Genomic DNA, 24960 nt, shown 5'->3' on the forward strand with positions numbered 1-24960 from the left:
TTAATAAGTGTAATATTAGGGGTGTTTAGACTCGGAGTTCATGTTAGGGTGTTAGGTGTAGACATAAAATGTGTTTCCCATTAGGAATCAATGGGGCTGCGTTAGGAGCTTTACGCTGCTTTTTTGCAGGTGTTAGGTTTTTTTTCAGCCGGCTCTCCCCCATTGATTCCTATGGGGAAATCGTGCACAAGCACGTTTTAGCAGCTCACCGCTGACTTAAGCAGCGCTGGTATTGAAGTGAGATGTGGAGCTACATTTTGCTCTTTGCTCATTTTTTTGCGGTTAATGCCCAGTTAGTCAAAACCTGTAATACCAGCGCTGTCTGTAAGTGAGCGGTGAGCATAAACTGCTCGTTAGCACCGCACAGCTTCTAACGCAAAACTCGTAATCTAGGTGATTGTTTCTGTTGTGAGAGTGAACACAAACTTAGAAAGTAATATGGGATTATATTGCTAGGAAAAAAGGCAAACAAGCAGAGTGGTGCAAGCCCCTCATCCAGAAAAATTCTCAGCTACTTGAAATAGTTTTTTGGAAAAAGATATGCAAGCATGCATCCTTCATTTAAACTGCAGATATATTTATAGTCTATACCCATCTGTTAGAGGAGTCTGTCAAGTGTCTTGTGTGTCTTTTTGTGGAATTTTCAAATCTAAGCCACATCTAACTGATTAAAAAACAGAACACACCCATTGCTTTTCTAATTGATTAGAATGGATCCCAATATTGGGAAGATTTGAAGAACTCAGTGTTATTTAAAATGACATGGTGTCTTACCTGTAATGAGACTTTTTCTAACATGGCTTTCTTCTTAATATGGCTTTCTCTAAATATAAAAGAGCATACATTTTAGGATTAATGCATAATTACCTTACCTTGTCAAGAATTTTGAAACTAATATTCTAAAAAGCTGATTTCCAAGAGACAACCTGAATAGTATGTTACAAACAGCACAGTTGTACAGTTCAAATCCCAAATACTTGAAATTAATTTATTAGTAAATGGATTATTGTAAATGAGTTTCAGAAGGTTAAAGTGTGAAATTCACAGAACTGAAGGAATAAAGAATAAGACAAACTAACAGCAGTGGTAGGTTTATAGAATGTCAAGAATTCTTAAAATTCTATTTTCATTGAAAGAAAGTGGAAAAAAGAAAAACTGCAGTAATGGCAGGTTTAAAGAATGTCATAAATTCATAACATTCTATTTTTATGGTTCGGAATCAAAGGTGATTTCCATAATCTCATTCATTCACTATATTCATGTGCATTCGCCTATTTCCTTAACGGTGAGGTTTCCCAGACTTTTCTTCCTGGAGTCAGACACCCATCAGGGCTGCCCACTCTCACTGCTTTTTAACTTAGCAATTGAGCCATTTATATCAGAGAGACCTTGGAAAGCATTAAAATTGGGACTCACTCATTTCATCTATACTTATATGATGATAGTTTGCTATTATACTTACAAAACCCAACCAGCATGATTCCCACATTCTTCTCAATATTTGAACAATTAGGGATAGTATCAGGACACGTAAATCCTAGATAAATCTGGATTGATCTATGTTCACAAATTTGCCCATTTGCAGGAGCGCAAGAATTAACCAGCAAATAATTACAAGTGCTCTGAAAATTAACCAGATATTATGGGCCGTATTATCAAGCTCCAAAGACCGCTGCTCCATAACTTGTCCGCCTGTTTTGAGGTGGCGGACAGAAATCAACCCGATCGAATACGATTGGGTTGATTGACACCCCCTGCTAGTGGCCGATTGGCCGCAAATCTGCAGGGGGCGGTATTGCACAAGCAGTTCTGGTGAACTGTGTGTGCAATGATAAATGCCGACAGCGTATGCATTGATGTGCAGTGGACATGATACGCTACATCGTATTATGTCTGCTCGCACTTTGATAAATATGCCCCTATATGTATATATTCATATACATTTCAAAATGCTGCCCATTGCTGCGCTACTTACCCCCTTCAATGTGCAAGGTTCTGATGCTGTCTCTAATGGCATCAGAACGAGGCTCCCATAGGAGCGTATGGAAGCGCACTCTTGTGGTATTACAAAGTGCAGTGATATTATCACTTGCACGTAATCTAGCCGATTTACGGGGAAACCCTACGTTATTGTCTGGCATGACCGCTATAACGTTTACATTATAGGAGGAATGTGGCTTAACCACAGTAGCTAAACACTAATCAACCTCCCTCTCTCCCAGACTAACAACTTAAATTCGGCCTCCTCGTAATAGAACCTCTGTGTACTTCCAGAGCCTACATTATGTACGCAAACTTTTATCAGATGGCCTAGATTGCAAAATTATCGCCAATACTGACAAACTATGAAGAAGGGTTTATTCTGTTTCCCACATTTATAATTTAATAGCTGATAAAATAACACTTACCACTTTCCTGCAGTTGTGTGAGAAATGAAGGAACGTTGCAGGGGTTGAATTTTGGTAAAATATATATATATATATATTTATAAAATATATATACCTGTATATATATGAATATCTATTTAAAAATACTTAGAACATATTCCCCTATGCGAAGAACAGTGGAATGTTAAATATTAACAGTAAATACATAGTTAAAACCATCCTTAAATATTAATATTGAATAAAACTACTTTCCATGTTTTTAGGTATTTGATTGCAAAGGGTTCCAATGCACGCGCACACACACACACACACACATATATATTTATGTATATATGTGTATATGTCTTTAAATACATATATAAACACATAAATACATATATACATATAGCACCTGAGAACACATATCTTTGAGCTCTTATAACGTTTTATGCAATTTTAAAAAATATTTTTTATCAGACAGTGTTATTTTGAGTGTAACTGTACTGTTAAATGTAGTTTTTAGCAACTTCTTTGTTGAGCTAACCTGTTAAAGAGCTGCAAAATACCCCATATTGCTTGTGTGTTACAGTTAGAGCGCCACTTGCCCTTAGTAGTCCCTGACATTGTCACCACTATAATAAACGTATTAACCCCAAAACGCTGCCCTCACTCCCGCATTGCAAACACTATTTAATATAATTAACCCCTAATCTGCCATCCGCCCACATCGCCCCCACTATATTAAGTTATTAAGCCCTACATCGCCGCCACTATAATAAACCTATTAACCCCTAAACCGCAAGCCCCCCACAATGAAATATACTAAAATAAACTATTAACCCCTAAACCTAACGCCCCCTAACTTTAGATTAAGATAATTTCCCTATCTTAAATTAAAAGTTACCTGTCAAATTAAAATAACAAAGTTTAAACTAACAATTAAACTAATATAACTATTTAACTAAAATTAAACTAACTACCAATTAAATTAAACTAAAATACAAATTTAAAAAATTCTAACACTACACTAAAAAAATTACAAACTATCTAATTACAAAAAATAAAAAGACTAAATTACAAAAAATAACAAACACTAAATAACAAATAACAAATTATCCAAAATAAAAAAGAATTACACCTAATCTAATAGTCCTATCAAAATAAAAAAGGGCCTTTTGTAGGGTATTACCCTAAGTTAAACAGCTCTTTTACCTGTACCTGTTTTACCACCTCAACAGTAAAACCCACCACCCAACCAACCCCTCAAAATAAAAAAACCTAACTCTAACAAAAACCTAAGCTACCCATTGCCCTGAAAAGGGCATTTGCATGGGCATTGCCCTTAAAAGGGCATTTAGCTTGTTTAGGAATAGCCCAAACCCTAATCTAAAAAAACACACCCAAAAACACCTAAAAATAAACCTAACACTAACCTCCGATGATCCACTTACTCTTCTATCTTCATCCAGGCGACAAGAAGTCTTCATCCAGACGGCCTCTTGTATCTTCATCCAGGCGGTGAAGTCCTCATCCAGGCGGCGAGAAGTCTTCATCCAGGCGGCTTCTTCTATCTTCATCCAGGCGGCATCTTCTATCTTGATCCTGGCGTCGTGTTGCGGGTCCATCCTGAAGACATCTGGCGCAGAGCATCCTCTTCATATGGTCGCCGCCGTACACTGAATCTTCAATGCAAGGTATGCGATTCAAGATGGCGTCCCTTGCATACTATTGGCTGAAAAATTTAAATCAAACAATAGGAATTAGAGCTGCTAAAATCTTATTGGCTGTTCAAATCAGCCATTCTATTGGTAGTTTATTCTAGATTAGTTGTTGTTGTTTTTTTTTGTTTTTTTAATTTTTATAATAAGTTTTTTTATTGAGGTTTTTTGTGCATTAACATAGTAGATAACGGAGAAAGTACAAGGTATTAACAGATCAAGACAGTTGAGAGATTATACAACAGGCTAATATCTGATTTCAATAACTGCTGTACGCTAATTAGAACATAAAAGTCTTGTATATTTATTAAGGTAGTTCCAATATTAGTAGACAAAATATACATTACAAAAAGATAACATAAACATCAATGAAACCTCATTTTTCATTATAAGTGTAGAGATGGAGTAACTATAGAAAGAGCCACTCATGAGCTCAGTGGAATATAGACTAAATGGCGAATGATAGTTACTTGGCGGTCACTTATGGACCATATGAAAACAAGTAAGGGGGAAATCAGCAGACAAGAGCTGCTCAAAAATTGGAAGGGGAGGGGGGGAACGTGTCTAGGGAATTTAATGGCCGAAACAGGTATAGTCAGAGGGGTTACTATCCTATAAAAGCATAGATATCTGGTATGTTGAGGGGATATACCGGTATATAGTTCTTTGTGACCTAATAGGTAGAGGGAAATACATGTGGGATATGAAACCTGGGGATGTGTGTCTGTGTATATGAATCTGCAATAAAGGCATTACAAAGATAACATCTAAGAAAAACATAGGCATATCTTTAGCGTACATTCTAAGTTTCCATACACATTAGATAAAATATATTGAGACTTATTGAGGAAAAATAAGAGTGCAACAAATATAAAACAATAGAAATTACAACAAGTAACTAATAGGATCTCTGGTATGTTGTTGTAAGAGAGCAACAGGTATGGATATTCAGCAGGTTACTAGGTATTCCACAACGATTTTTAATTTTAATCTTCTCCTTTCCCTCGTAGTCTAATTAGTTGTTTTTTTAAATGGGTATTAGAATAGGAATAATGTTTATTATTTTTGATAATTTGTTTATTTTGTGTAATGTATTTTTTTCATTTTGGGATGGGTTTTTATTTTTAGATTAGAGCTTGGGCAGCAAAAGAGCTAAATGCCCTTTTAAGGGCAATGCCCATACAAATGCCCTTTTTAGGGCAATGGGTAGATTAGGTTTTACTTTATTTTTATTTTGTGGGTTTGGGGGATGGGGCTTTGTATACCGTTAGGGGGTGTTTGTTTTCTTTTGTAGAAAAAGAGCTGTTAACTTTAGGGCAAGGCCCTTTTAAGAGCCCTTGGTAGTTTATTCTAGATTAGTCTTTTTTATTTTGTGGTGTTTTTTTTTTTAAAAGGGTATTGGAATAGGAATATTTTTTATTTTTATGGATAATTTCGTTTGTTATTTTTTGTAATGGTAGGTTTTTTATTTTTTGTAATGGTAGGTTTTTTATTTTTTGTAATATTAGGTTTTAGTGTAAGGCAGGTTAGGTTTTATTTGACAGGTAAGTTTGTATTTATTTTAACTAGGTAGTTAGTAAATAGTTAATAACTATTTACTAACTAGTCTACCTAGGTAAAATAAATACAAACTTACCTGTGAAATAAAAATAAAACCTAAGCTAGCTACAATATAACTACTAGTTATATTGCAGCTAGTTTAGGTTTTATTTCACAGGTAAGTATTTATTATACTATTATTTAGTTAATAATTGGAACTTTAGTTTAGCTCTAATTGAATTATGTTAAAGTTAAGGGGTGTTAGGTTTAGGGTTAGGTTTAGGGGTCAATATAGATTAATTTAGGTTGTTGCGATGTGGGGGGCTGGCGGTTTAGGGGTTAATAGGTTTATTTAGTGTCTGCGATGTTGGGGTGCGGCGGAATAGGGGTTAATAACTTTAATATAGTGGCGGCGATGTTGTGGTGTGGCGGATTAGGGCTTAATAGCTTTATTTAGGTGGTGGAAATATTGGGAGCGGCAGATTAGCGGTTAATAACTTTATTTAGGTGGCGGCGATATCGGGAGTGGCAGATTAGGGGTTAATTACATTATGTAGGTGCTGGTGATGTCTGAGGCAGCAGATTAGGGGTGTTTAGACTCAGGGTTTATGTAAGGGTGTTAGGTTTAAACGTTAATTTTTTTTTCCCCATAGACATCAATGGAGCTGCGTTACGTAGCTTTTCTTTCCGCAATCCCAGGTGTTAGACTTTTTTCTGACCCGCTCTCCCCATTGATGTCTATGGGGAAAGCGTGTACAAGCACGTCAAAACAGTGTTTGTTTTTTGTGCAGTATGGAGCTTAAAAGCACCATATCGCACGCACAAGCCGGGTTTTTCAAAACTTGTATTGGCTGCACTATAGGGGGTTAAATAACGCAATTTTTGTTGCGTTCATTAATTTCCTTATAGCGCGCATAACTCGTAATCTAGCTGTTTGTTAGTTACGTTTTTTTCTTTTAGTTAGTTTTTGGTTATAAAATGTAAAAATTTCTCAAGTAGGAACTACAGTACTATATGCTTTAATAATGACACCTACAAATTTATTTTTCTTTTGAAATATACTCATATTGATACTGTATTATGTATTGTATCAGTTTTCTTTTGTAATCTCCATTTAAGAATTGATAAATAATTAGAAGATAGAATGTCTACATTAAGGGATGCTACAAAAAATGGAAATGAATTTAGCACTAATGATTTTACAGAGGATGAGGTTTAAATGGCAATATCAAAAATAAATGTAAAAAACTCAGTGGGTCCTGATAATATTCATCTAAGGGTTTTAGTGGAACTTCAATCTGTGCTAACTGCCCCATTAACTGATCTGTTTAATCAGTCACTATTGACAGGAGTTGTTACAGATGATTGGAGAATAGGGAACCTCTTAAAAAAAAGGCAGTAGGGAAAATCTGGTAAATACAGGCCAAATAGTTTAAAGGGAAAGTCTAGTCCAAATTAAACTTTTGTGATTCAGATAGGGCATGTAATCTTAAACAACTTTCCCATTTACTTTTATCATCAAATTTGATTTGTTCTCTTAGTATTTTTTGTTGAAAGCTAAACCTAGGAAGGGTCATATGCTAATTTCTAAGCCATTAATGGCCGCCTCTGAATGCATTTGACAGTTTTTCCAAGCTAAAGGGTGTCAATTTGTGTGTGCCATATAGATAACATTGTGCTCACTCCCATGGATTTACTTATCAGAGAGCACTAATTGGCTAAAATGCAAGTCTGTCAAAAGAACTGAAATTAGGGGGCAGTCTGCATAGCCTTTGATACAAGGTAATCACAGAGGTTAGAAGTAAATTAATATAACTGTGTTGGTATTAGTGTAAAACTGGTGAATGGGTAATAAAGGGATTATCTATCTTTTTAAACAATAAAAATTCTGGAGTATGTCTGTCCCTTTAACTTCAGTAGTAGGGAAATTAATGGAAAGTCTCTTAAAAGAAAGAATTATGACTTACATAAAGACAAACAATTAAGAGAACCAAAATCAGTATGGTTTTTCTTCAGGGAGATCATGTCAGACTAAGCTAATTGACTTCTTTGATTATGTAACAAAAGTATTAGACCAGGGTGGAACAGTCGATGTAACATCTTTATTTCAGCAAAGCATTTGACACAAAATAATTTTACAAACTTTATCTCCTTGGTCTGGTTGCAAAAATTGTGAACTGGGTAGAATGCTGGCTTAAGGACAGAAAACAAACACCTAGATTACAAGTTTTGCGCTATAGAGGGTGCGAAACAAATGCAACAAAAGTTGCGTTATTTCACTCTCTATATATCGCTGCCATTAGAAGTTTCTAAAAAGCCGACTTGTGCGTGTGATACGGTGGCGATGAGCTCCATACCGCACAAAATCCAAGGGCTGAGAATACGTGCTTGTGCACGCTTTCCCCATAGACATCAATGGAGAGAAGAAGAAAAAAACTAACACCTGAAGCACGGAATGGTGTTCGCCGTAACGCAACCCCATTGATGTCTATGGGGAAATTTTTTTTACGTTTAAACCTAACACCCTGACATAAACCCCAAGTCTAAACACCCCTAATCTGCTGCCCCTGACATCGTCGACACCAAAATAAAGTTATTAACCCCTAATCTGCCACTCCCGACATAGCCGACACTAATAAAAGTTATTAACCCCTATTCCGCCGCTCCCTCACATCGCCGCCACTATAATAAAGTTATTAACCTCTATTTCCCCGCACCCCAACATCGCCAACACTATAATAAAGTAACGGCAATGTCGGGAGCGGGAGATTAGGGGTTAATAAGTTTAATATAGTTTTGCAATGTGGGAGGACGGCAGAATAGGGGTTAATAGGTAGTTTATGAGTGTTAGTGTACTTTGTAACATTTTAGTTATGAGTTTTGTGTAACAGTTTTGTTGCGCAAAACTCATAACTACTGGTCTCAGATGGCGGAACGGATCGTGTCGGTATAGGCTGGAATGCAAGCATTTTAGCCGGACCACACAACCTGTAATACCAGCGCTATGGAAATCCCACACAAAAACATAATTTTTTTGAGTGCGGGATTGACGTTGTGTTACAGGCTAAAATGCTTGCTGTATAGCTATGCCGACAAGACTTGAATTGACTGCGTTACTGTTTTTACACTGAAATGGCCATTTTTTCAGCGTTAAACTGTAACGCAAAACTCGTAATTTAGGTGAAAGTGTCTTAGTAAATCAAGTACATTCAGCAGAGGGGGCAGTTACTAGTGGTGTTCCTCAGGAGTCTCTGGGACCTGTTTTGTTTAACATATTTATTAGCGATATCAGCAGAGGGCTACAAGGGAATGTATGTCTATTTGCAGATGATTATAAAATTTGTAAACTACATGTTCCAGGGAAGTAGACAAAATGAGAAGTGATATACAACAATTGGAGGATTGGACAAATGACTGAGATCTAAAGTTCAACACTGCAAAGTGCAAAATTATGCATTTAGGGAAGAAAAATCCACATGAAGGGGTGATTGATTCATGGAATAAACTTCCATAAGTGGTAACTTTAAGAAAGCCTGGGATAAGCAGAAGGCTATCCTATGAACTAGATACATTTATACTTTTAGGAAATATCAGGCAGACTTGCTGGGCCTATGGTTCTTATCTGCCGTCAAAATCTATCGCCTAGACTACGAGTCTTGCGTTAGCCTTAAAAAAGCAGCGTTGAGAGGTCCCAACGCTGCTTTTTAACGCCCGCTGGTATTACGAGTCTGACAGGTACAGGTGTACCGCTCACTTTTCATCCGCGACTCGAGGCTACCGCAAATTCCCTTACATCAATTGAGTATCCTATATTTTTAATGGGATTTGCCTAAAGCTGGTATTACGAGTCTTGGAAGAAGTGAGCGGTAGACCCTCTCCTGTCAAGACGTCTACCGCATTTTAAAGTCAGTAGTTAAGAGTTTTATGGGCTAAAGCCGGAACATAAAACTCTTAACTAAAGTGCTAAAAAGTACACTAACACCCATAAACTACCTATTACCCCTAAACCGAGGCTCCCCCACATCGCAAACACTATAATACATTTTTTTGAACCCTAATCTGCCGACCAGACATCGCCGCCACTTACATTATACCTATGAACCCCTAATCTGCTGCCCCTAACATCGCCAACACCTACATTATATTTATTAACCCCTAATCTGCCCCCCCAAGATCGCCGCCACCTACCTACAATTATTAACCCCTAATCTGCCGACCGGACATCGCTGCCGCTTTAATAAATGTATTAACCCCTAAACCGCCGCACTCCCGCCTCGCAAACACTAGTTAAATTTCATTAACCCCTAATCTGCCTGCCCTAACATCGCCGACACCTACTTACATTTATTAACCCCTAATCTGCCACCCCCAATGTCACCGCTACTATATTAAATGTATTAACCCCTAAACCTGTCTAAACCTAACCCTAAACCCCCCTAACTTAAATATAATTTAAATTAAACTAAATAAATTTAACAAAATTAAATAAATTATTCTGATTTAAAACTAAATACTTACCGATAAAATAAACCCTAAGCTAGCTACTATATAACTAATAGTTACATTGTAGCTAGCTTAGGATTTATATTTATTTCACAGGCAACTTTGTATTTATTTTAACTAGGTACAATAGTTATTAAATAGTTATTAACTATTTAATAACTACCTAGCAAAAATAAGTACAAAATTACCTGTAAAATAAATCCTAACCTAAGTTACAATTACATCTAACACTACACTATCATTAAATAAATTACCTAAACTACCTACAATTAATTACAATTAAATTCAATAAACTAAATTACGAAAAAAACAAACACTGAATTACAGAAAATAAAACATTTTTACAAGATGTTCTAACTAATTACACCTAATCTAAGCCCCCTAATAAAATAAAAAAGCCCCCCAAAATAATAAAATGCCCTACCCTATACTAAATTACAAATAGCCCTTAAAAGGGCCTTTTGCGGGGCATTGCCCCAAAGTAATCAGCTCTTTTACCTGTAAAAAAAAAAATACAATACTCCCCCAACATTATAACCCACCACCCACACACCCCTACTCTAAAACCCACCCAATACCCCCTTAAAAAACCTAACACTACCCCATTGAAGATCACCCTACCTTGAGCCATCTTCACCCAGCCGGGCACAAGTAGTCATCCGATCCGGCCAGAAGTCTTCATCCGATGGGGCAGAAGAGGACATCCAGACCGGCAGAAGTCTTCATCCTATCCGGGCAGAAGAGGACATCTGGACTGGGAGAAGGCTTCATCCAAGCGGCATCTTCTATCTTCTTCCATCCGACGAGGAGCGACTCCATCTTGAAGGCATCCGGCGCGGAGCATCCTTCCAGCACGACGGGCTAACGACGAATGACGGTTCCATTAAATGACGTCATCCAAGATGGTGTCCCTCGAATTCTGATTGGCTGATAGGATTCTATCAACCAATCGGAATTAAGGAAGGAAAAATCCGATTAGTTGATTTAATCAGCCAATCGGACTGAAGTTCAATCTGATTGGCTGATTGGATCAGCCAATAGAATGCAAGGTCATTATTTATTTTCTGTAATTTAGTGGGGTTTTTTTTTTCGTAATTTAGTTTATTGAATTTAAGTGTAATTAATAGTAGGTAGTTTAGGTAATTTATGTAATGATAGTGTAGTGTTAGATGTAATTGTAACTTAGGTTAGGATTTATTTTACAGGTAATTTTGTACTTATTTTTGCAAGGTAGTTATTAAATAGTTAATAAATATTTAATAACTATTGTACCTAGTTAAAATAAATACAAAGTTGCCTGTAAAATAAAAATAAATCATAAGCTAGCTACAATGTAACTATTAGTTATATTGTAGCTATCTTATGGTTTATTTTATAGGTAAGTATTTAGTTTTAAATAGGAATAATTTATTTAATTGTAGTTATTTTATTTAGATGTATTTAAATTAGGGGGGTGTTAGGGTTAGACTTAGGTTTAGGGGTTAATAACTTTATTATAGTGGAGGCGACGTTGGTGGCGGCAGATTAGGGGTTAATTAATGTAATATAGTTGCAGCGACGTTGGGGGGGCAGATTAGGGGTTAATAACTATAATGTAGGTATCGGCGATGTTGGGGGCAGCAGATTAGGGGTTTATAAGTATAATGTAGGTGACGGCGGTGTCCGGAGCGGCAGATTAGGGGTTAATAGTATAATGCAGGTGGCGACGATGTCGGGGGTGGCAGATTAGGGGTTAATAAGTGTAAGATTAGGGGTGTTTAGACTCGGGGTTCATGTTAGGGTGTTAGGTGCAGACATATTTTTTCTTTCCCCATAGGAAACAATAGGGCTGCGTTAGGAGCTGAACGCTGCTTTTTTGCAGGTGTTAGGTTTTTTTTTCAGCCAGCTCAGCCCCATTGTTTCCTATGAGGAAATTGTGCACAAGCACGTTTAGCCAGCTTACCGCTACCATAAGCAACGCTGGTATTGAGGTGACATGTGGAGCTAAATTTTGCTGTATGCTCACCTTTTTGCGGCTAACGCCAGGTTTAAAAAAAAACTGTAATACCAGCGTTGGCTTAAGGGAGTGGTGGGAAAAAAAGGAGCGTTAGAGCCACAAGCCTTACCGACAAAAACTCATAATCTAGCCGTATGTTTCTATATGTTTTATCATATTATCTCCTAACAAAGTGGTCAAAAAGAGGCATCTATGCTCTATTCTCAATACAGGGAGTGCAGAATTATTAGGCAAGTTGTATTTTTGAGGATTAATTTTATTATTGAACAACAACCATGTTCTCAATGAACCCAAAAAACTCATTAATATCAAAGCTGAATAGTTTTGGAAGTAGTTTTTAGTTTGTTTTTAGTTATAGCTATTTTAGGGGGATATCTGTGTGTGCAGGTGACTATTACAGTGCATAATTATTAGGCAACTTAACAAAAAACAAATATATACCCATTTCAATTATTTATTTTTACCAGTGAAACCAATATAACATCTCAACATTCACAAATATACATTTCTGACATTCAAAAACAAAACAAAAACAAATCAGTGACCAATATAGCCACCTTTCTTTGCAAGGACACTCAAAAGCCTGCCATCCATGGATTCTGTCAGTGTGTACTGTTTTCCCTCCTTGTAAATCTCACATTTGATGATGGACCACAGGTTCTCAATGGGGTTCAGATCAGGTGAACAAGGAGGCCATGTCATTAGATTTTCTTCTTTTATACCCTTTCTTGCCAGCCACGCTGTGGAGTACTTGGACGCGTGTGATGGAGCATTGTCCTGCATGAAAATCATGTTTTTCTTGAAGGATGCAGACTTCTTCCTGTACCACTGCTTGAAGAAGGTGTCTTCCAGAAACTGGCAGTAGGACTGGGAGTTGAGCTTGACTCCATCCTCAATCCGAAAAGGCCCCACAAGCTCATCTTTGATGATACCAGCCCAAACCAGTACTCCACCTCCACCTTGCTGGCGTCTGAGTCGGACTGGAGCTCTCTGCCCTTTACCAACCGCATTTTAAAGTCAGTAGTTAAGAGTTTTATGGGCTAAAGCCGGAACATAAAACTTTTAACTAAAGTGCTAAAAAGTACACTAACACCCATAAACTACCTATTACCCCTAAACCGAGGCTCCCCCACATCGCAAACAATAAATACATTTTTTTGAACCCTAATCTGCCGACCAGACATCGCCGCCAATTACATTATACCTATGAACCCCTAATCTGCTGCCCCTAACATCGCCAACACCTACATTATATTTATTAACCCCTAATCTGCCCCCCCAAGATCGCCGCCACCTACCTACAATTATTAACCCCTAATCTGCCGACCGGACATCGCTGCCAAACCAGGGGGATATCTGTGTGTGCAGGTGACTATTACTGTGCATAATTATTAGGCAACTTAACAAAAAACAAATATATACCCATTTCAATTATTTATTTTTACCAGTGAAACCAATATAACATCTCAACATTCACAAATATACATTTCTGACATTCAAAAACAAAACAAAAACAAATCAGTGACCAATATAGCCACCTTTCTTTGCAAGGACACTCAAAAGCCTGCCATCCATGGATTCTGTCAGTGTTTTGATCTGTTCACCATCAACATTGTGTGCAGCAGCAACCACAGCCTCCCAGACACTGTTCAGAGAGGTGTACTGTTTTCCCTCCTTGTAAATCTCACATTTGATGATGGACCACAGGTTCTCAATGGGGTTCAGATCAGGTGAACAAGGAGGCCATGTCATTAGATTTTCTTCTTTTATACCCTTTCTTGCCAGCCATGCTGTGGAGTACTTGGACGCGTGTGATGGAGCATTGTCCTGCATGAAAATCATGTTTTTCTTGAAGGATGCAGACTTCTTCCTGTACCACTGCTTGAAGAAGGTGTCTTCCAGAAACTGGCAGTAGGACTGGGAGTTGAGCTTGACTCCATCCTCAATCCGAAAAGGCCCCACAAGCTCATCTTTGATGATACCAGCCCAAACCAGTACTCCACCTCCACCTTGCTGGCGTCTGAGTCGGACTGGAGCTCTCTGCCCTTTACCAACCGCATTTTAAAGTCAGTAGTTAAGAGTTTTATGGGCTAAAGCCGGAACATAAAACTCTTAACTAAAGTGCTAAAAAGTACACTAACACCCATAAACTACCTATTACCCCTAAACCGAGGCTCCCCCACATCGCAAACACTATAATACATTTTTTTGAACCCTAATCTGCCGACCAGACATCGCCGCCAATTACATTATACCTATGAACCCCTAATCTGCTGCCCCTAACATCGCCAACACCTACATTATATTTATTAACCCCTAATCTGCCCCCCCAAGATCGCCGCCACCTACCTACAATTATTAACCCCTAATCTGCCGACCGGACATCGCTGCCGCTTTAATAAATGTATTAACCCCTAAACCGCCGCACTCCCGCCTCGCAAACACTAGTTAAATTTCATTAACCCCTAATCTGCCTGCCCTAACATCGCCGACACCTACTTACATTTATTAACCCCTAATCTGCCACCCCCAATGTCACCGCTACTATATTAAATGTATTAACCCCTAAACCTGTCTAAACCTAACCCTAACCCCCCCTAACTTAAATATAATTTAAATTAAACTAAATAAATTTAACAAAATTAAATAAATTATTCTGATTTAAAACTAAATACTTACCGATAAAATAAACCCTAAGCTAGCAACTATATAACTAATAGTTACATTGTAGCTAGCTTAGGATTTATATTTATTTCACAGGCAACTTTGTATTTATTTTAACTAGGTACAATAGTTATTAAATAGTTATTAACTATTTAATAACTACCTAGCAAAAATAAGTACAAAATTACCTGTAAAATAAATCCTAACCTAAGTTACAATTACATCTAACACTACACTATCATTAAATAAATTACCTAAACTACCTACAATTAATTACAATTAAATTCAATAAACTAAATTACGAAAAAAACAAACACTGAATTACAGAAAATAAAACATTTTTACAAGATGTTCTAACTAATTACACCTAATCTAAGCCCCCTAATAAAATAAAAAAGCCCCCCAAAATAATAAAATGTCCTACCCTATACTAAATTACAAATAGCCCTTAAAAGGGCCTTTTGCGGGGCATTGCCCCAAAGTAATCAGCTCTTTTACCTGTAAAAAAAAAAAATACAATACTCCCCCAACATTATAACCCACCACCCACACACCCCTACTCTAAAACCCACCCAATACCCCCTTAAAAAACCTAACACTACCCCATTGAAGATCACCCTACCTTGAGCCATCTTCACCCAGCCGGGCACAAGTAGTCATCCGATCCGGCCAGAAGTCTTCATCCGATGGGGCAGAAGAGGACATCCAGACCGGCAGAAGTCTTCATCCTATCCGGGCAGAAGAGGACATCTGGACTGGGAGAAGGCTTCATCCAAGCGGCATCTTCTATCTTCTTCCATCCGACGAGGAGCGACTCCATCTTGAAGACATCCGGCGCGGAGCATCCTTCCAGCACGACGGGCTAACGACGAATGACGGTTCCATTAAATGACGTCATCCAAGATGGTGTCCCTCGAATTCTGATTGGCTGATAGGATTCTATCAACCAATCGGAATTAAGGAAGGAAAAATCCGATTAGTTGATTTAATCAGCCAATCGGACTGAAGTTCAATCCGATTGGCTGATTGGATCAGCCAATAGAATGCAAGGTCATTATTTATTTTCTGTAATTTAGTGGGGGGTTTTTTTTCGTAATTTAGTTTATTGAATTTAAGTGTAATTATTAGTAGGTAGTTTAGGTAATTTATGTAATGATAGTGTAGTGTTAGATGTAATTGTAACTTAGGTTAGGATTTATTTTACAGGTAATTTTGTACTTATTTTTGCTAGGTAGTTATTAAATAGTTAATAACTATTTAATAACTATTGTACCTAGTTAAAATAAATACAAAGTTGCCTGTAAAATAAAAATAAATCATAAGCTAGCTACAATGTAACTATTAGTTATATTGTAGCTATCTTATGGTTTATTTTATAGGTAAGTATTTAGTTTTAAATAGGAATAATTTATTTAATTGTAGTTATTTTATTTAGATGTATTTAAATTAGGGGGGTGTTAGGGTTAGACTTAGGTTTAGGGGTTAATAACTTTATTATAGTGGAGGCGACGTTGGTGGCGGCAGATTAGGGGTTAATTAATGTAATATAGTTGCGGCGACGTTGGGGGGGCAGATTAGGGGTTAATAACTATAATGTAGGTATCGGCGATGTTGGGGGCAGCAGATTATTATAAGTATAATGTAGGTGACGGCGGTGTCCGGAGCGGCAGATTAGGGGTTAATAGTATAATGCAGGTGGCGACGATGTCGGGGGTGGCAGATTAGGGGTTAATAAGTGTAAGATTAGGGGTGTTTAGACTCGGGGTTCATGTTAGGGTGTTAGGTGCATACATATTTTTTCTTTCCCCATAGGAAACAATAGGGCTGCGTTAGGAGCTGAACGCTGCTTTTTTGCAGGTGTTAGGTTTTTTTTCAGCCAGCTCAGCCCCATTGTTTCCTATGAGGAAATTGTGCACAAGCACGTTTAGCCAGCTTACCGCTACCGTAAGCAACGCTGGTATTGAGGTGACATGTGGAGCTAAATTTTGCTGTATGCTCACCTTTTTGCGGCTAACGCCAGGTTTAAAAAAAAACTGTAATACCAGCGTTGGCTTAAGGGAGTGGTGGGAAAAAAAGGAGCGTTAGAGCCACAAGCCTTACCGACAAAAACTCATAATCTAGCCGTATGTTTCTATATGTTTTATCATATTATCTCCTAACAAAGTGGTCAAAAAGAGGCATCTATGCTCTATTCTCAATACAGGGAGTGCAGAATTATTAGGCAAGTTGTATTTTTGAGGATTAATTTTATTATTGAACAACAACCATGTTCTCAATGAACCCAAAAAACTCATTAATATCAAAGCTGAATAGTTTTGGAAGTAGTTTTTAGTTTGTTTTTAGTTATAGCTATTTTAGGGGGATATCTGTGTGTGCAGGTGACTATTACTGTGCATAATTATTAGGCAACTTAACAAAAAACAAATATATACCCATTTCAATTATTTATTTTTACCAGTGAAACCAATATAACATCTCAACATTCACAAATATACATTTCTGACATTCAAAAACAAAACAAAAACAAATCAGTGACCAATATAGCCACCTTTCTTTGCAAGGACACTCAAAAGCCTGCCATCCATGGATTCTGTCAGTGTTTTGATCTGTTCACCATCAACATTGCGTGCAGCAGCAACCACAGCCTCCCAGACACTGTTCAGAGAGGTGTACTGTTTTCCCTCCTTGTAAATCTCACATTTGATGATGGACCACAGGTTCTCAATGGGGTTCAGATCAGGTGAACAAGGAGGCCATGTCATTAGATTTTCTTCTTTTATACCCTTTCTTGCCAGCCACGCTGTGGAGTACTTGGACGCGTGTGATGGAGCATTGTCCTGCATGAAAATCATGTTTTTCTTGAAGGATGCAGACTTCTTCCTGTACCACTGCTTGAAGAAGGTGTCTTCCAGAAACTGGCAGTAGGACTGGGAGTTGAGCTTGACTCCATCCTCAATCCGAAAAGGCCCCACAAGCTCATCTATGATGATACCAGCCCAAACCAGTACTCCACCTCCACCTTGCTGGCGTCTGAGTCGGACTGGAGCTCTCTGCCCTTTACCAACCGCATTTTAAAGTCAGTAGTTAAGAGTTTTATGGGCTAAAGCCGGAACATAAAACTTTTAACTAAAGTGCTAAAAAGTACACTAACACCCATAAACTACCTATTACCCCTAAACCGAGGCTCCCCCACATCGCAAACAATAAATACATTTTTTTGAACCCTAATCTGCCGACCAGACATCGCCGCCAATTACATTATACCTATGAACCCCTAATCTGCTGCCCCTAACATCGCCAACACCTACATTATATTTATTAACCCCTAATCTGCCCCCCCAAGATCGCCGCCACCTACCTACAATTATTAACCCCTAATCTGCCGACCGGACATCGCTGCCACTTTAATAAATGTATTAACCCCTAAACCGCCGCACTCCCGCCTCGCAAACACTAGTTACATTTCATTAACCCCTAATCTGCCTGCCCTAACATCGCCAACACCTACTTACATTTATTAACCCCTAATCTGCCACCCCCAATGTCACCGCTACTATATTAAATGTATTAACCCCTAAACCTGTCTAAACCTAACCCTAACCCCCCCTAACTTAAATATAATTTAAATTAAACTAAATAAATTTAACAAAATTAAATAAATTATTCTGATTTAAAACTAAATACTTACCGATAAAATAAACCCTAAGCTAGCTACTATATAACTAATAGTTACATTGTAGCTAGCTTAGGATTTATATTTATTTCACAGGCAACTTTGTATTTATTTTAACTAGGTACAATAGTTATTAAATAGTTATTAACTATTTAATAACTACCTAGCAAAAATAAGTACAAAATTACCTGTAAAATAAATCCTAACCTAAGTTACAATTACATCTAACACTACACTATCATTAAATAAATTACCTAAACTACCTACAATTAATTACAATTAAATTCAATAAACTAAATTACGAAAAAAACAAACACTGAATTACAGAAAATAAAACATTTTTACAAGATGTTCTAACTAATTACACCTAATCTAAGCCCCCTAATAAAATAAAAAAGCCCCCCAAAATAATAAAATGCCCTACCCTATACTAAATTACAAATAGCCCTTAAAAGGGCCTTTTGCGGGGCATTGCCCCAAAGTAATCAGCTCTTTTACCTGTAAAAAAAAAAAAATACAATACTCCCCCAACATTATAACCCACCACCCACACACCCCTACTCTAAAACCCACCCAATACCCCCTTAAAAAACCTAACACTACCCCATTGAAGATCACCCTACCTTGAGCCATCTTCACCCAGCCGGGCACAAGTAGTCATCCGATCCGGCCAGAAGTCTTCATCCGATGGGGCAGAAGAGGACATCCAGACCGGCAGAAGTCTTCATCCTATCCGGGCAGAAGAGGACATCTGGACTGGGAGAAGGCTTCATCCAAGCGGCATCTTCTATCTTCTTCCATCCGACGAGGAGCGACTCCATCTTGAAGGCATCCGGCGCGGAGCATCCTTCCAGCACGACGGGCTAACGACGAATGACGGTTCCATTAAATGACGTCATCCAAGATGGTGTCCCTCGAATTCTGATTGGCTGATAGGATTCTATCAACCAATCGGAATTAAGGAAGGAAAAATCCGATTAGTTGATTTAATCAGCCAATCGGACTGAAGTTCAATCTGATTGGCTGATTGGATCAGCCAATAGAATGCAAGGTCATTATTTATTTTCTGTAATTTAGTGGGGGTTTTTTTTTCGTAATTTAGTTTATTGAATTTAAGTGTAATTAATAGTAGGTAGTTTAGGTAATTTATGTAATGATAGTGTAGTGTTAGATGTAATTGTAACTTAGGTTAGGATTTATTTTACAGGTAATTTTGTACTTATTTTTGCAAGGTAGTTATTAAATAGTTAATAAATATTTAATAACTATTGTACCTAGTTAAAATAAATACAAAGTTGCCTGTAAAATAAAAATAAATCATAAGCTAGCTACAATGTAACTATTAGTTATATTGTAGCTATCTTATGGTTTATTTTATAGGTAAGTATTTAGTTTTAAATAGGAATAATTTATTTAATTGTAGTTATTTTATTTAGATGTATTTAAATTAGGGGGGTGTTAGGGTTAGACTTAGGTTTAGGGGTTAATAACTTTATTATAGTGGAGGCGACGTTGGTGGCGGCAGATTAGGGGTTAATTAATGTAATATAGTTGCGGCGACGTTGGGGGGGCAGATTAGGGGTTAATAACTATAATGTAGGTATCGGCGATGTTGGGGGCAGCAGATTAGGGGTTTATAAGTATAATGTAGGTGACGGCGGTGTCCGGAGCGGCAGATTAGGGGTTAATAGTATAATGCAGGTGGCGACGATGTCGGGGGGTGGCAGATTAGGGGTTAATAAGTGTAAGATTAGGGGTGTTTAGACTCGGGGTTCATGTTAGGGTGTTAGGTGCAGACATATTTTTTCTTTCCCCATAGGAAACAATAGGGCTGCGTTAGGAGCTGAACGCTGCTTTTTTGCAGGTGTTAGGTTTTTTTTCAGCCAGCTCAGCCCCATTGTTTCCTATAAGGAAATTGTGCACAAGCACGTTTAGCCAGCTTACCGCTACCGTAAGCAACGCTGGTATTGAGGTGAGATGTGGAGCTAAATTTTGCTGTATGCTCACCTTTTTGCGGCTAACGCCAGGTTTAAAAAAAACCTGTAATACCAGCGTTGGCTTAAGGGAGTGGTGGGAAAAAAAGGAGCGTTAGAGCCACAAGCCTTACCGACAAAAACTCATAATCTAGCCGTATGTTTCTATATGTTTTATCATATTATCTCCTAACAAAGTGGTCAAAAAGAGGCATCTATGCTCTATTCTCAATACAGGGAGTGCAGAATTATTAGGCAAGTTGTATTTTTGAGGATTAATTTTATTATTGAACAACAACCATGTTCTCAATGAACCCAAAAAACTCATTAATATCAAAGCTGAATAGTTTTGGAAGTAGTTTTTAGTTTGTTTTTAGTTATAGCTATTTTAGGGGGATATCTGTGTGTGCAGGTGACTATTACTGTGCATAATTATTAGGCAACTTAACAAAAAACAAATATATACCCATTTCAATTATTTATTTTTACCAGTGAAACCAATATAACATCTCAACATTCACAAATATACATTTCTGACATTCAAAAACAAAACAAAAACAAATCAGTGACCAATATAGCCACCTTTCTTTGCAAGGACACTCAAAAGCCTGCCATCCATGGATTCTGTCAGTGTTTTGATCTGTTCACCATCAACATTGCGTGCAGCAGCAACCACAGCCTCCCAGACACTGTTCAGAGAGGTGTACTGTTTTCCCTCCTTGTAAATCTCACATTTGATGATGGACCACAGGTTTTCAATGGGGTTCAGATCAGGTGAACAAGGAGGCCATGTCATTAGATTTTCTTCTTTTATACCCTTTCTTGCCAGCCACGCTGTGGAGTACTTGGACGCGTGTGATGGAGCATTGTCCTGCATGAAAATCATGTTTTTCTTGAAGGATGCAGACTTCTTCCTGTACCACTGCTTGAAGAAGGTGTCTTCCAGAAACTGGCAGTAGGACTGGGAGTTGAGCTTGACTCCATCCTCAATCCGAAAAGGCCCCACAAGCTCATCTTTGATGATACCAGCCCAAACCAGTACTCCACCTCCACCTTACTGGCGTCTGAGTCGGACTGGAGCTCTCTGCCCTTTACCAACCGCATTTTAAAGTCAGTAGTTAAGAGTTTTATGGGCTAAAGCCGGAACATAAAACTCTTAACTAAAGTGCTAAAAAGTACACTAACACCCATAAACTACCTATTACCCCTAAACCGAGGCTCCCCCACATCGCAAACACTATAATACATTTTTTTGAACCCTAATCTGCCGACCAGACATCGCCGCCAATTACATTATACCTATGAACCCCTAATCTGCTGCCCCTAACATCGCCAACACCTACATTATATTTATTAACCCCTAATCTGCCCCCCCAAGATCGCCGCCACCTACCTACAATTATTAACCCCTAATCTGCCGACCGGACATCGCTGCCACTTTAATAAATGTATTAACCCCTAAACCACCGCACTCCCGCCTCGCAAACACTAGTTACATTTCATTAACCCCTAATCTGCCTGCCCTAACATCGCCAACACCTACTTACATTTATTAACCCCTAATCTGCCACCCCCAATGTCACCGCTACTATATTAAATGTATTAACCCCTAAACCTGTCTAAACCTAACCCTAACCCCCCCCCTAACTTAAATATAATTTAAATTAAACTAAATAAATTTAACAAAATTAAATAAATTATTCTGATTTAAAACTAAATACTTACCGATAAAATAAACCCTAAGCTAGCTACTATATAACTAATAGTTACATTGTAGCTAGCTTAGGATTTATATTTATTTCACAGGCAACTTTGTATTTATTTTAACTAGGTACAATAGTTATTAAATAGTTATTAACTATTTAATAACTACCTAGCAAAAATAAGTACAAAATTACCTGTAAAATAAATCCTAACCTAAGTTACAATTACATCTAACACTACACTATCATTAAATAAATTACCTAAACTACCTACAATTAATTACAATTAAATTCAATAAACTAAATTACGAAAAAAACAAACACTGAATTACAGAAAATAAAAATTTTTTACAAGATGTTCTAACTAATTACACCTAATCTAAGCCCCCTAATATAATAAAAAAGCCCCCCAAAATAATAAAATGCCCTACCCTATACTAAATTACAAATAGACCTTAAAAGGGCCTTTTGCGGGGCATTGCCCCAAAGTAATCAGCTCTTTTACCTGTAAAAAAAAAATACAATACCCCCCAAACATTATAACCCACCACCCACACACCCCTACTCTAAAACCCACCCAATACCCCCTTAAAAAACCTAACACTACCCCATTGAAGATCACCCTACCTTGAGCCATCTTCACCCAGCCGGGCACAAGTAGTCATCCGATCCGGCCAGAAGTCTTCATCCGATGGGGCAGAAGAGGACATCCAGACCGGCAGAAGTCTTCATCCTATCCGGGCAGAAGAGGACATCTGGACTGGGAGAAGGCTTCATCCAAGCGGCATCTTCTATCTTCTTCCATCCGACGAGGAGCGACTCCATCTTGAAGACATCCGGCGCGGAGCATCCTTCCAGCACGACGGGCTAACGACGAATGACGGTTCCATTAAATGACGTCATCCAAGATGGTGTCCCTCGAATTCCGATTTTAATTCGGAAATTCGGATCGATTCGAATCCCGAATTTTACGAATTCGTCCGAATTTCCGAATCGATCCGAAACGAATCACACATGTCTAGTTCCTATCTGCCAACACATTCTAAGTTTCTATAAGTCAGGAGAGGGCACTTTGCTGTCAAATGGGCTGCTTGTTGGTTGCCTCTGGTCTAGTTCCACAAATACAAATTAGTCATCTAATCAAACAAGTTTAAAATAACATTTATATAAAGACTGCTTGTGGTATACTAGTATAAAATGTTTTCAAAATTCTAACCTTTCTTTTTTCTTTTTTTTATTGTATTGAGAGTCTGCAACTCCTAACCAAACTCACCCACCTTGATGTTAATTGCATCATCATCATGGTTGGTTACCTATTTGGTTAGTAGGTAAGGTTTATCAGAGTAGGCGGCAGTCTTCTACACACAGACACTAGCACCACGCTGCCGCACAGATCAAGGAATCGGGATGGGTCACGGGTGGTTGACACAGGCTGCACTGCAGGCAGCTTGCTTTTTCCCTCTCTCTCACTCACTTTCCCACTACTAGGCGGCGCAAAACGTGGTGATGTCTGTGTCAAGAAGGAGTCAGGACCAGCATTCATCTGCCCTACTCCTCCCTACCCCCTGCAAAATGGGTGGCGGACACTGCAAGGGCCAGTCATGGACACCAGTGTCCGTGTACGGACACCTCTCCTATCCCTGTTCACTAACTGTAGTGTGCAAGTGATATGGGGTATATTCCGTGTCACAGAAATAGCCTGAATATTATGAGTTGAAAGTAAATGTGTTCGCTTGAGCGCAATCAAATTTAACATGCATTGAGTTAGCGCGACTTCAGAGCTCTGGTTAACTGTTACGTGAGCCCAAAAAAAGTTAAACAAAACACATTTAAAAAAAATATTTTAAAGTACAGTTACACTCATAATAACACTGTCTAATAAAAATTATTTAAAACAAAAAATTGCACGCTATAAGGGCTCAATGATATGAGGTATCAGGTGTTAGGGAAAAAAGGCCTAAATATGTATAAGCATATATATATATATATATATATATATATGCACACACACATATATAAATATATATATATATTTATGTGTGTACAATTTGCGCCGTTTCAGAATAACATCCTTTTTTTCAGTCATGCGACTGCTATTGAAAAGCATTAAAAAGCAGTGCCCTAAATAAAATAGCCAGTAGGTGGAGCTGTCCTCTTGTGTTGCAGCAAAGTTATGCAAGCTTAGCAGACTGAAATTAATCTGTGTACACAGAACATACCTTAGCTATCGAGCAGCTTTCACAGCAACAAGATCTAGCAGCCACTCCCCTATTATCTTCCTGTCCAGCTGCTTGAGGTGAGGGTGCCTAACTGCCTATTAATCACTCCAGATTGAAATGCATAGAATAGGTGCAGACCCAATATTATCTAACATGCTAACAATGCAGAGAACTGTTTGCAGAAAAATGCAAGTAAAAAAATGTTTTTGTTCATTAAACTTAGTTTGAGCATACAGTCTGTTGTGTGATTATTTAATTAGGTTTATAATGCTGTTTAGCATTTAAAGTCTTCATTTCAAAGCTTTAAAAATAATGTATTAGGTGTTACTTATGTCAATTTTGAGAGGGGCCTGGAACATAACTCCCTCACTTCCCATTAACTTATATTATAAACTGGGTTTTAAATTACAACAGTTTCGATTTACAGCCATTCCTTCTGGAACCTAACCCCGGTGTAAACTGAGGGCTACCTGTATATGTATTCACAGACATATATACACATATAAGCACAAATATATATGTATGCATATATAGACATATACAGTATGTAAGTGAATTGGAGCCCTTTGCAGACAATTAGCTGAAAACATAAAAAATAATATTCAA

General features: G+C 37.9%; 1 protein-coding gene across 5 annotated transcripts in view; it reads right to left on the reverse strand.

Annotated features, from left to right (window-relative positions):
• Positions 1-24960, reverse strand: part of LOC128653161 (tapasin-related protein) — a 145479-nt gene that overhangs the window by 17303 nt on the left and 103216 nt on the right. For 3 of the 5 annotated variants that reach the window (XM_053706290.1, XM_053706289.1, XM_053706287.1), the window contains one exon: positions 775-823. The exons of the other annotated variants lie outside the window; for them this stretch is intronic. In XM_053706290.1, the coding sequence (XP_053562265.1) occupies positions 792-823 (32 nt within the window). In that variant the 3' untranslated portion in view covers positions 775-791. The remainder of the gene's footprint in view (positions 1-774; positions 824-24960) is intronic. 5 annotated transcript variants of the gene reach the window in all.

The sequence above is a fragment of the Bombina bombina genome, chromosome 3 (genome assembly GCF_027579735.1).
Source record: "Bombina bombina isolate aBomBom1 chromosome 3, aBomBom1.pri, whole genome shotgun sequence".
Lineage (NCBI taxonomy): Eukaryota > Metazoa > Chordata > Amphibia > Anura > Bombinatoridae > Bombina > Bombina bombina.